Raw genomic sequence first — 13005 nt, 5'->3', positions numbered from 1 at the left:
TCGTGCCAGTCATACGTGCAATAGTTTGCAAGGATCATACGAAACATATCCCGTTTGTGACAACACAAGGCTTCCTTTGCTGTGCGAACAATTAAAATTTTAATCCAAAAGCCAAAACAGTTCAGTAATTGAAGGTGTTTGACTATCATATCCTCCCTACACATCAAGCATGGTGTGAATCTAAACCAGTTATCACAACTTTCAAGGACACTATATATTCTAAAAGCGTTTTGAAGTCTTTGCATTTGGTCTGTGCACTGCCAAATGCATTTTTTCGAAGCATATTGCTTTGCATGAGCTTTATAGACTATTGATTAATAACACTGCAATCCAATGGCAAATTCATTAAGCGACTGTCCTTTGCAAGAGAAATTGCTGATTATTATAGCTTGGGTGGTGAGCCTGACCAATGTGGTTGGTTTAGCTTTCAACGTTCCAATGCACAAGGTCGCAACATGCGGAAGTGGTGACAAAAGCTGCAGTAGTTGAGTTAATGAAGAATAAACTTAAATGCTGCTAAACTTTTTAACTTCTCAGCTGCACTAATGAGTCAAAGCAATGTGTGGACAAACAGACGTGGTAATGTCATAAATCGCGCAACTTTGGCATCAACCTACGCGACAAATCTTGTTAAGAATACCTATTTGCGGAAACAAGTGTTGAGCTGGAAATGCAGGTAAAAATACGACTTAGGCACGAGATGATCAGAAATAACTTAGGTCTGTTGTTTCCTGATCAAGCTTCCATATACAGTACGACACGCTCTGACGACCACCGTCTGACGTCACCATCACATTTTGCTGGACGCCTCAGGCGAAACACAACCTCGGTGTGGCAAGACCTAGGGCCGCTGAGATTATGTCCAGGTTGCCAAATCAACAAATGAAACAAAACGCAAAATAACGAAATACAACTTTTATTCACAAAAAATATACTTTTACAATCTCTGAAACATTCAGGGTCACTTTTTACAAATCATCGATTCTGAAAAGTTGACACGGTTAAGAATATACAGCGGTGTGGGTATTCAGTCATAGAACACATTGCTCCAAAACAAGATATGAAAAAATGTATGCCAGGATTGTACCATTCCAGTACCATGCCAAACATGTTTTCTTCCTAACAATGATATTGGAACGTTTACAGACTTTGAATCGATGAAAAATGACAAATTTAGCTGTCTGGGCAATCGCTCCAGATAACCGAATATTTCGCACAAGCAGTAACACAAAAATTCAAAGGGGGAATTATAGCTTTTAAAATATATACATTGATGAAATTTGTTTACATAAGCAGTTAGCGGTACATTATATTTGCATTGATGCAACATCTGCAGACGTTGAGCAATGTAAAAAAAATGACTGGATGATGGTAGAAGATACCAAAATTTCCGTATGTCTGGATGGCATGTCAGACTATATTCGTAAAAATCTCAGCTGCAAGTAAAACTGAAAAACTTTGAAATTCGCTGTGCTTTGATTTGTTAGAAAAGTTGCTAAAAAGTTAGCTCTGAAGTTACACAATTACAAGACAGTGGAAAATGACGCTTGTTTTTGACAATATACCATTCACAGTAAACATTTAAAATAGGGCATTCAAGGTATTACAGCAAACTCCAGCACTTTTCCAGCGAAAGTTAGGGCACAGTAGAATACAGGCTTCTTATTCGCACAATGATCCAAGAATGTAGCTAGGCAGAAAATTTTTATGGAAAAATCTCCCTCAAGGATCCACTTCTCAAAAAAATTGTATATATATTAATTTTGTTACAAGAAAAAAATGTCTACCTCTGGTAGCCACGTTCCTTCAGTAAGCTTAAAGCTCACAAAAGCCCAGCACCTACTGGACAATACCCGCTACACCATCTCACATAATTGTGCGATCGATTCTACTGCACCAAATATTTGGCAAGGCGGTCAATCAAAACTGTACAAAACATAATGAATGGCAAGACACTCTTACAGAATGGCAGTCTCGTAAAAGTTCATAAATAAAAAAACGCTTATGATTTGTTCTGTTAGACAATAATTAGACATAATTCATCATGGGAGGACTGTGCTTAAACCTTCAAGAGCAACCCAAAGTAAAACTGTAATGTAATATCTTAAAGCAAAAATAAATTTACAAAGTGAGCATTCACTAATTGTTCTTTTACTACCCAAGAAAATAATATTTTGAAATAAAAACTCAGCACCAAAACCACACGTCTGCGGCGTAGGCTATGGAAGATTTCCACGAATAATATACGTACACATACTTCTATGACACAGTAGAAAAGTTCATGAGCAGTTAAGCTTGAATAAACGAGATACAAAGACCAGGCGAAGATTTGACCAGTATCCATGCAGTTACAATTTCCAATATATAGTGACATGTTTGGCTCAAAGCAATTCAAATGAAGTGATGGCAAATTAAAATTAGCATTCACTTGGTTAAGTAAAAAAAGAAAAACCAGTAAAAATACTCAGTTTTGTTAAAGACAATAAAACAAAAATAACCTACACATAGGATATTCGTATAAAATATATTATTTATCAATAAATAAAACAACGGTCCACAAATGTGCTATGCAGGGTCACTACAGCAAGGTCATTGCTCCCCAGCAATAACATTGATAGATGGATATCACAACTAAGGGGAAGGACATGACTAAAGCTTCATAGCGTTTATTTTACAGAAGCAGGGCAGTGGCTACGATATGCAGTTTACTCATGATTGAGATAAGATTAAACTACAAGCAAGAAATAAAGAATATTTTTTGCAAGCAGGATTGGTAGTGTAGGAAAAGTCATAATTGCAAATAATCACTTTGTTTAAGCAACACGTAACTCTATAGATATAAGAAATTACATTAATATACAAGGCAATATGTAATTCTCAAATCGAAAATACAAAATAAGCTTTTCTAGATAGAAAACTATGCCTTCACAATTCAATGTTTTAATAACCTGGAAGGCTGGAAGCAATTTAAAAGGAGCAGAGTTTGCCATCTGGACCAAGTCGGTATGCAAGAATGATAGTGACTGTGGAAGACAACTATATTGGCAGTAACAAACACTAAATCATAAAAAGGTAGCAGTTAGGTTTATCTTTCAAATTAAAATACGCCAGTCCCTTTTGTTCAGTAATTAACATTTGTTTTTAATACGCAAAGCTAAGGTGACAGTTTTCTGGCAGAAAGGACATACCGGATTGTCTTGCTTAACACACAAGTCAGCACAGTTGTAACAGAAGAGATTGTGGCCACAAGGCACAAAAGCAGCAACTACTGCCCCCTGGTTGCAAATCAGACACCGCTCCAGTGTGGACTCACCAAGTGCGAGTTGAGCAAGACGCTGTTCAAGTGTGGACCCTTCTTCAGGTGATCCAGCAGCACTGTTGGTTACCCCTGCAAATAAACACAAGCATGTGTGTAAGCAAAAGGTTGACTAGAAAAACACACGAAAGACAACAAACATGTCTGCTAGTCGATTAAGAAAATTTGTTTGCAATTAAAACAGCTATTCTAATCGTAAGTGGAGAAACGCTGTTTACCTGAGTTGTACCCGCTCTCGATGTTGAGAGGAAGAGTAACTGCAGCACCTTTTGCAACACTGCCGGAACTTGATTCATCCGAAGCAACACGTCGTGCTGCTGGGTGACTGCCTCCGAGGGAAAAAGGTTCTTTATCGAACAAGGTAGGAGACAATCGAGGAAACACACCAACAGATGAAGAGGGACTTAATCCATTTGGTGTTACACTACTTCTCTCTGACCCAAAAGTCTGAGTTGAAAAAGCATTAAATCCAAACGCTTGTGGATTTGCCACTGCTGGGTGGTCGAGAGACCCAGATGTGTCATCAATCCCACTTTCATTCCAATGGGAAGCAGATCTACCAACAGCTTGGCTGAAAGGGAAGCTCATGACGTTATGTTGAGCAGCAGGAACACCTTCTGTCGGTTGGAAATGTGTTGACAGTGATTCAGCTGAAAGGAAAAAATAATCTCTTAAGTTCTATTTCATATTAAAACGAATCGTAGAGATCGTCGAATTGGCACATAACAGGGACAGAGCATTACCTGGATGCTGTGGTTGATCACGCGAAGTATTGTAGGTGGAATACAAACTGGAGTTAGGTAAACCAGCACGAAAATAACTTGAGGTCCCTGCTTGAGTGGCACTGTTGTACAAGTTCTGTGGGAGTGCTGATCTGTAAACAAATTGAATGGTTAGCAGCTTGACTAAAAACAACTAGAAATTAAAACCACAGGCTGAAAAACAAGACGTTCTTACTTACTCAGAATTGTACAATTGTGAATATGCCATAGCTTGACTGAACTTCTGATACATTGGTGGGCTCCCTACTTCAGTACCATTACTTCGAAAGTCATCATCAATGCTGGTTTGCTGTGTACCAGTTCGGGAAGCAATGTGAGCTTCAATTTCTTCTTTAGCTTTCTCAACATTTTCAGGTAGTCCTGCAACAAAACTTGTGATTGCTGAGCAAGTTCAACTTCAAACTATCATCGAAGAATACATTGACCAGAGTCTGATGATTAAAACTATACAAGTCAATTAAATAAGACAGTTCCATACTCAATTAAAAGTAGCCACTAGCCACATATCAAAAGCAGGTTGTTACCTGTAACTTCAAACACAGGTTCCTTGTCTCTGCTTGGAGTAACAATGTAAGTGTGTGTCTGCTGCTGGATTCTTTTTATGGTAGCACCTTTTGGTCCAACTACAAGTCCAACAACTCGATAAGGCACCCGAACCGGCAAGGTGAAAGACCCTCCATCAGGGGCAGCAAGATTTTCTCCAAGATATGCATGCCTATTTCTAGAAGCTCTGAAATGGTTAATCTTGCATGTAGTGAAATTGAGGCAAAATTAGGTTAAATGAAAGCTACACTTTTTATAACAGCAGAGGCTACATGCAATTGCACAATGCACATGTTCAGTCGAGCATGGCAATATACATCAGTCGAGCATGGCAATATACAAGGTATGCTTAATACATCAGCTCTACGTCGTTTTACAAAACATTGAGTCGCGCGGCATGCATAATAAACGTACATAAAGGTGGCAGCAATAAATAAAGCAAATTGCAAAACTAAAATTTTTAAATTATACCTTGGTGAAACACTTAATAAGTATTATATTGTTACTTTTTACAGTCACCAAACTAACTTGTTAACAGCAAAAACAAAGTGCGTTGAAATAAAGATCACACGGAAGTTCATTCAGCAAACATAGTTACATCCCCTTATGATGAAAACTAACCCAGTGAATTTCTAAAATTTCAGCAAATTAAAAAAACTCTGTAACTTTATTATTCATACTTGAAAAGACACAAAAGGATTTAGCTGTATTGTACTCAAATTGAAAATTCACCACAAAAAAGCAGGACGATAATGATTGTGTTGCTTTGATTTAGAACTTAGTTTTTTAAAAAAAGCGCTTCCTGGCTGTATTAAACCTTCCAACACAAAAACAGCGCACAAGCCACAGATTCAGTTGTAAAAAACTCTTGAGGTTATATTATATACACACTTTTTCATCATTCAATCATTCATTCAATTTCTTTTGATTTCATCATTCATTCAATTTTTGTTTTAAGAGAAAATGAAAGAATAGAATTTGTCATGCTCGAGTGGGCAATGGACATGTGCATATATCCTCAGATATTCACAATATATGGTATGAATAGCTACTGGTCATATAAAACCAGTAGCCTACATTACATAAAAACAATATCTTAGCTGTGCATTTATCACAAAACACTATTTTCTTCTATTTATTCACTTATAATGATGGTCTGGTATGCAAAGTGGTAGTAAAAATACATTTGCAACTCATGAAAGGCTATGTTATTCTTGACAAAAATTGAAAAGATGAACAATGATAGCGTTCAGATTTTTCTTTACATTTATTGTTACTCTTCAAATCTTGATCTAACTATAAACGGCACATCTAAAAGATGCTTTGAAAGCCTCAGTAAAAAATTACATCAATTTTGAAGTATCCTCAGATAGTATATATAATTTTAAGCTCACCTAATTTGCGTAAAATGTTCTGCAGCTGACTGCAACTCTCGTCGAGCCATTGCAACATCTTCTTTTCTTCCAGTGACTACAAAGACTGGTTCTTCACCACGCACAGGTGTTTTAATGTAAGTGTTTGTTTTGTTTCTAAGTGCTTTGATTTTGCAACCTAAACATATAAACCACAACAATTGAGTCAGGAAGCCCTTAACAATAGCCTAAGTATTGCTTTCACAATGAACATAGTTAATTCTGAACACCAATATAAAAAATGAGGTAGGCCTAGTACCATACTAGATTTCTGCAGCACATATAACTAAATTTAATGACACTGAACCGCATTGGTCTGAAAACTGGACGAAATTCTAAAAGGATCTAGGATTAGAGAATAGAATCACAAACACAAAACTTGAGCAGAAACCTCTGAGTACACTAGTATTTGTATTTAAGTGGCTATTTTTCCACACTTAATTCCATGGTTACAATCATGTGTTGCCAGAGTTAGGATTAAAGTTAGGAAGGGTTAAGGTAAGGGTTAGAGTTAGGATTAAGATTAGGGTTTTGACGTTTGCCCAGGGTGCAACCTAGTTTGTACCTTGAACCATTCGTACAGTCAGTTCGTACCCTGAAAAGATCGAGAGAAAAAATTAAAAAAAGCCGAAGTCGCTGATCGCAGTTTAATAACACAACACCGAAGTCGCTGATCGGAGTTTCCCCAAACAATTTGAAACAAACTCGAGGGTAAGGGTTAGCGGAAACGGCAGAAAAATGTTTGCGGAAACTGCGATCAGCGAGGGTTAGAGCATAAATTACTCTATGGTTAGAGTTAGGGTAAGCCATGGATCACTGAATTAGATTTTTATTTCTTTTAATTAGATTTTTAATTCTTATTTTTAATTTTTATTAATTTTTAATTCTGTGATCCATGGGTAAGTGGAAACTGCGATCAGCGAGGGTTAGAGCATAGATTTCTCTATGGTTAGGGTAAAGGTTAGCGGAAAAATGTTTGCGGAAACTGCGATCAGCGAGGGTAAGAGCATAGATTACTTTATGGTTAGAATTAGGGTAAGGGTTAGCAGAAACTGCGGAAAAATGTTTGCGGAAATTGCGATCAGCGAAGGTTAGGGTTAGAGCATAGATTACTCTATGGTTAGGGTTAGCGGAAACTGCGGAAAAATGTTTACGAAAACTGCAATCAGCGGACTTCGGCTTGCTAATTTTTCTCACAATCTTTTCAAAGGGAAAATTTTAAAATGATTGCGGAAACTGCGATCAGCGACTTCGGCTTTTTTAATTTTTTCTCTCGATTTTTTTAAGGTACGAACTGAGGGTACGAACTGTTCATGGTATGAACTACGGTAGGTTGCATCTGTTTGCCCAGGACTAAAAAAAAATTTCCAAAATACAAGTTTTTGTTTTCAACAGCTTTAAACTTTTTTTCTCAAATTAAGGCAGAATTCCTTATCTGGCAACACTATTGAGGCTATTATTACACTAGGCTATATAGTGTAAATATAGCCACAGCCTTGTATTTAAATGCATAAGCATTTTTAACCAATGGTTGTTAAAAGTACCAGCGTTTATTTTTCCTTACCTTGTCTTCCAACAATCTCTGCGACATGTTCTGAGCTTGGCACAGGAACGCATTCAGTCATATTTTGATTTTTCTTGCATTTTGTGATTTCATCATAACTGGAATTGGATGCTTTATCGTCATCACCAGGATCACCTAACTTTGTTAAGCTCGACATCTCCAGCACAAAATTAAATTCACGGTCTTTCTCTGGACGAACATTTTCACTTGCAGTGGTTGTTTCTTGATCCAGCAACACATTCAGGTTTTGCATAATTTCGTCTGAATTCATTTCTGATTACAAAATTAACTAATAAAGCTATAAAAATCTGAAAACAAATAATTAGTTTAGTAGTAAGATTAAGACATTTTGTTGTACGGCATAGGAAAAATTGAATACCGGTATGTCTGCTGTATGAAAACTCTATTGCCATTTCTTTGAAAACTTAGACTGTTTTTTTCGCACACTTGTAGTGACTTTGGATGGTCGCTCTGTCTACTTCAATATTTTGGCAAAGGCTACAATGATGCAAAAAGAGTGACTTTGCACCTCTAATCAAACCTGTTCATTACGCTTGCAATGTGAAATTTCGGGTTGCAGTCTAGTTGAAAAGTTTTTGGCAGTAAACGATTACATTCACTGGTTGCCCGAAAATACAAACTTGAAAAGATAAGTTAGCTTTAACATCAATCAAATTTTCTTCCTCAACCTGCAAGCCAATTCAGCCATTTTAACCTGCCACCACTCTCATGATCAACACTTCATCAATAGCAATCGAGCCAAGATTGAACTTTTTTCTCATTCTTCTTGATGCAACCTCGTGCTGTGTTTTTTTCTGTAGAATGTATCATCCAATGAGAGCTACGGAACCAGTCACGTGGGTCACAGCAAGCACGAGGCTTTCATTTAGTGCTGGGCAAACTAGTCAAGATGATTCAAAATAGGGAAAAACAAGCCAAGGCAGAGCAAGTTTGTTGATTATTTTCGTTGCAAAGATGACTGATTCTAGCTCTTTTCGTATAGCTTTAATGCACATTGTACACAACAAACATAACGAAAATAGATAATGGTAAGGTTGAATTTACCACTCATTGCATTTAAATTTAGAAACTGCAAGTGACTTGGGATGTGTAGCAGCCTACGTGGTAGGTGAAGTACACATCTGAAATGTAACTTCCATAACCACGGGAGAGAGAAACCTTTTATTTCGTCTGTTGCGAGAATATTAGTAGGCTATATGGTACAATTACAAATAATGCGAATAAAATAAGCACCATAACAATTTGAATTCCACAACAGACATGAAGCACAAACTAGCGCAGGTAACCAACAACATTTTTTGAGTTTGATGATAAACTCATTTCAAACATAGCCTAGCCTACTATCACCAAGTCGACTTTTCATTTTCAAGTCGTGCGTGTTTATTTTATGTTGTTGCTTATAAAAGGTTGTGCAATACAAAGTCGCATCTTTGAGGCACAACTATGACTCATTTGCATCTCCTAACGGTTATAAATTCGGCCTGTTTAAAACTGTCTGTTTCGCTTTTGAAAAGTTAAAGGCATACTAAATGAAAATTTCAAACGGGAATTAAGCATTAAAATGAGTAAACTGAACATTCAAGAATACATTTCAAAAAAATTACCGAAAAAAATTTGTTTTCAATGGCGCTGGTAAGGCCCAAAGTCCAATGTTTCATTTATTTTCATTTTTTTCAAAATGACCAAAAAGTGCAAACACTGCTCGAGAATACGTCACTAAAGACAGCAATAACGAAAGCCACGTTACCACATCTGATGTTTTGAGCAAACTGTCTGATGTTTTGCTGTTGAAATGTGTTGTTTTGATGTACATACATACATAGCCTACAGTCAAATCCCCCGCAGTAACAATTGTTGCGCGATTAGCTGATTGCTATAGTCTTTAGTGACGTAGCTGTACGGTCGCTGCTCAGGCCAAATCTCGTTTGAAAGCTCTGGCAATGGTGGTCAGACCGCAATGGGGCAAAATTTTATTGAAAATCGTTTTATGGTAGCAAGTTAAACACAAAGAACGTAGAATCGCCAAGTCAGTTTGCTAGTCTTGATTTCATTCCAATAATTTTTTTTAAAGAGTTTTATTTTGAAATTCAAATCGATTTTTGTAATAAAATAATTGCAAGACCACAATTTTTGCAAAACATTTAAAAACGAAACGTTGTGATAAACTGAACTTTTGGAAAACCTACAAAAAGAAGTTTCATGGCAAAATGCCATAAAGATTTAATTTTTTTTTGCTATCAAAAATTGTAGGCCTATCAATGAATGGAGCTGTTCCAGCCTATTGGGAATGGGAATTGGGGATATTTTCCAGTAGGCCGCTTGACTGTGGTTGGTCAGAAAACCACTGCAAATTTTGTAGCCTACAGATGCTGATTGAAGACAAAGCAGATTAGTTGATGCTATAAAATTTACAGTTTTGAACACCTTAAATTTTGCCTATAAAAGCAAAAGACAATCCACTTTGTGATCATCGTTTCAAGACACACATTCAGGGCCGTTGAGAGAGTAATTTTGGTCCGGTACCAATGAAAAGCCCGGCCCTATGAACAGATAGTCCGCCCGATGGCTCAGTTGGTTAGCGCGACTTCGTAAACCAAGAAGCTTCTTCAAGATCAAGCGGCTCTGGTTCGACTTTCGTGGTGAGCGCTTGAGCAACACATTCTAATGACTGCTTTTCATTCATCGGCACCAAATGGATGGAATAATTCTCCGGAACCTTGGCAACAACACTTCGACAAGCGGACACTTCACTTAAGGGCATGCCTGAAGGTGGACATGAAGATTGGCTTCCTTGCCTTCCCGTCCACTTAATCTTCAACCACCAGGTGTAAGTCTGAACACGAAAAAAGCGCTACGGCACACATTAGTCACTCAGTAAAAAGTTTTCCGTAACATTTCTTTAATCTGCCACATTTTGAAACGTTTAAAAAACTTCCTTTTCTACCCAAGTGATTATCAATGCAAATTCTTCCTTGATGACGTGCAAAGGCAGGTTCAAGAAAACGATGTTCACTTGAAGAAACTGTAGAATATCAGCGTAGCTACTTCAAAAGCAAAGACAATCAAGCCGTCTTGGTGGAGCTCTTGGAAAACGTTGTTGCTGAGTTTCAGAACTCACAAAATGTAGCATTTTCAGCAACAAATCAAAAATTTACTTCAAACAAAATTTAGACTTTTCAGTCAGCAAGGCAGCCCTTATCACATTGATTCAACCTCTGTAGGCTACACAATAGGGTGTTTCATTTTTTCACCATTTTTGAAATTCAAAATGCCTGGGGTCCCATCTGGTGGTATTTGGGGAAAAAAGTTTACACCCCAATTTTGTTTCAATTATGACGTCATATTGAGGTGGTCCACTAGGTTTGAAATTTTTGGGCCTCAAAATCTCGAAATTTGGGCGTATCTCCGGAACCACACATCATAGATCGACAAAATTAGTATCAAAATGCGCAGAAGGGTCGGTTTCCTATACCTGATGTAGAGAATATTAAGGTATACCTGCTTGAGAAAAAAAGTTATTTCAAAAAATCTGATTTTCGGTCTATTTTCTCCTGATGAACAGAGATCAGGTGATCAAGATAATAAGTTTTTCTGTATTTTTCCACTCTTGGAAGCTGTTATTGCGTAGTAATAGTTGGTGTTAAGGTTTCAGTACTGGGCTTGTCTAGTCTTGCTATCTGGTTAAGCAAAGTCCCATCTTGCATTGCTCCGGGACCCTTCTTGGCGCCGTCCACAAAAGAAATGACGTGGGAAAGATATATTTCGTTTATGTGGGACATACATTTAAAGGTATGAATATCATGACCAACTTCATCATTAAAATAATTGACCAGTCGAGTATTGACTCCGGACTTTTTTCCTGCATTGAGAGCAGTCGTATCAGCCATGACTGAATATACTTGGGATAGGTGAACTCTGCAAGCCTCCTGGATGATGGTGTCAAAAATCAGTGCTGCAGTGACCGACACACTTTTGGGAAAATATTTAACAGCAAGCACACTTTCGTGGTTCATGCCATTATCATCAACAAGTTGACCCAAGAAAACGTATCGATCTATTTTATCGACAACGCGCCCATCATAACATAACTGCATGGCAGAAGCTGAGTTGAGAAGGTTCTCACTTTCCATCAGAGATTTTTCTCTTGTTTTTTTTGTCGTTGGCGGTATACTGTCGAAGGTGATGCAGCATTGCAGCTGTTGGCGTACCGAAGTCATCCTACGATCAGCAAGTAGGCTACACAACTTCTATCATTTATGGAAAAAGAATGCACTTTCTTGTACACTTTTCCCCCAATAGCTGGTTTCAGATGCTCGTATTCCCTATCATCTTCCCAATTCATATCCCCATCAGAGTCGCTTTCGCTACCGTGTAGACATCTAACTGCTTCATTTCTTTTTCTCTGTTTTGAACATAGTAATGCTGATGCTTTGGCAGATTGTATGCCAGAAGTGCTCGGTTGTTCAACTTCACTGCTCGTTTCCCACCTCCTTTTATGATTTTCCCGTTCTAAAGCCTTTTCTACATGGTTGACATCTACGCCACCGATAAACATTTTTCAATCTTTTTGCTGATCTTTCAAGAAAGCGATTCCTTTCTCCTGGACTCGGTTTTCGAGTTCACAGCTGCAAGAGAGTTTCTTTTGAAAAACAACCAGATTTTCGGAAATCGAACACTTCACTTACATGCACATATATCGAACAAGTTCTGTAACCATTCTTGATTAACCTCATTACCTCTGCGTTTCATTTCTTTCTTTCTTGCTGTATTGTACTTCTCTATCACGTCTTTTAACTTGGCTTCAATTCTCTGTTTGCTAAGCACTGAAAGACCAGTTTTGTTCCATATGCCAACTACATCTTTCAGCAGTTCATCTTTCAAATCTTTGAAATAGAGTACCGTATTTTCTTCAAAAACTTGGGATTAGTTTCGGCTACCGTACTCTTACCGTGGTCTTTCAGTGCTTAGCAAACAATAACATTAAGTGACAGCATAAAGAAGATCTGACAAAGTGAAACTTAAAAATTGAAGATGCCAATAATAAAGATTGGTGGAGAAGTCGCTGCAGTCGACCTTGATACTGCAAAATAAAGGTCAGGGTCCTTTGAAGCAAAATGGAGAAATACTTCAAATGCAAAGGGAAAACAATAAAAAATTTCATGTGACATTGAATTCCACTTTCTCTTGTGGGATATCAATTCGACGCAATTACCTTAAACAGTTTTCACAAGTTACAGTAATTTATAAGTTAACTGTAATTAACTGCTGACTTTGGGTTGACGAACGCAAATCTTAAAACCTTGCCGACTGGTGATTGACCAGAGAACACTTTCGTTTCCTGACGATATAATGGACCCGGAGCTGCAG

The 13005-nt window shown here is 37.6% G+C and overlaps 1 protein-coding gene across 2 annotated transcripts; it reads right to left on the bottom strand.

The window, feature by feature from the left end:
- Nucleotides 1-900: 900 nt before the first annotated feature.
- LOC145775950 (RNA-binding protein MEX3B-like) lies at nucleotides 901-7920 on the bottom strand. 2 transcript variants are annotated; one of them, XM_082587361.1, is made up of 7 exons: nucleotides 7618-7920; nucleotides 6036-6192; nucleotides 4623-4828; nucleotides 4278-4458; nucleotides 4060-4190; nucleotides 3535-3966; nucleotides 901-3388 (listed from the first exon to the last, which is right to left on the bottom strand). In XM_082587361.1, exons 1-7 carry the CDS (start codon nucleotides 7886-7888, stop codon nucleotides 3129-3131), a joined length of 1638 nt encoding a protein of 545 aa, XP_082443487.1. In that variant the 5' UTR covers nucleotides 7889-7920; the 3' UTR covers nucleotides 901-3128. The 2 variants fall into 2 exon arrangements, with proteins under 2 accessions (XP_082443487.1, XP_082443488.1); XM_082587362.1 differs by having other exon boundaries at nucleotides 4623-4819.
- Between the last annotated feature and the right edge of the window lie 5085 nt (nucleotides 7921-13005).

This window comes from Aplidium turbinatum, chromosome 8, assembly GCF_918807975.1.
Source record: "Aplidium turbinatum chromosome 8, kaAplTurb1.1, whole genome shotgun sequence".
Lineage (NCBI taxonomy): Eukaryota > Metazoa > Chordata > Ascidiacea > Aplousobranchia > Polyclinidae > Aplidium > Aplidium turbinatum.
The sequence above is the reverse complement of the archived record's forward strand: the minus strand, read 5'-3'. Positions and strand labels throughout refer to the sequence as shown.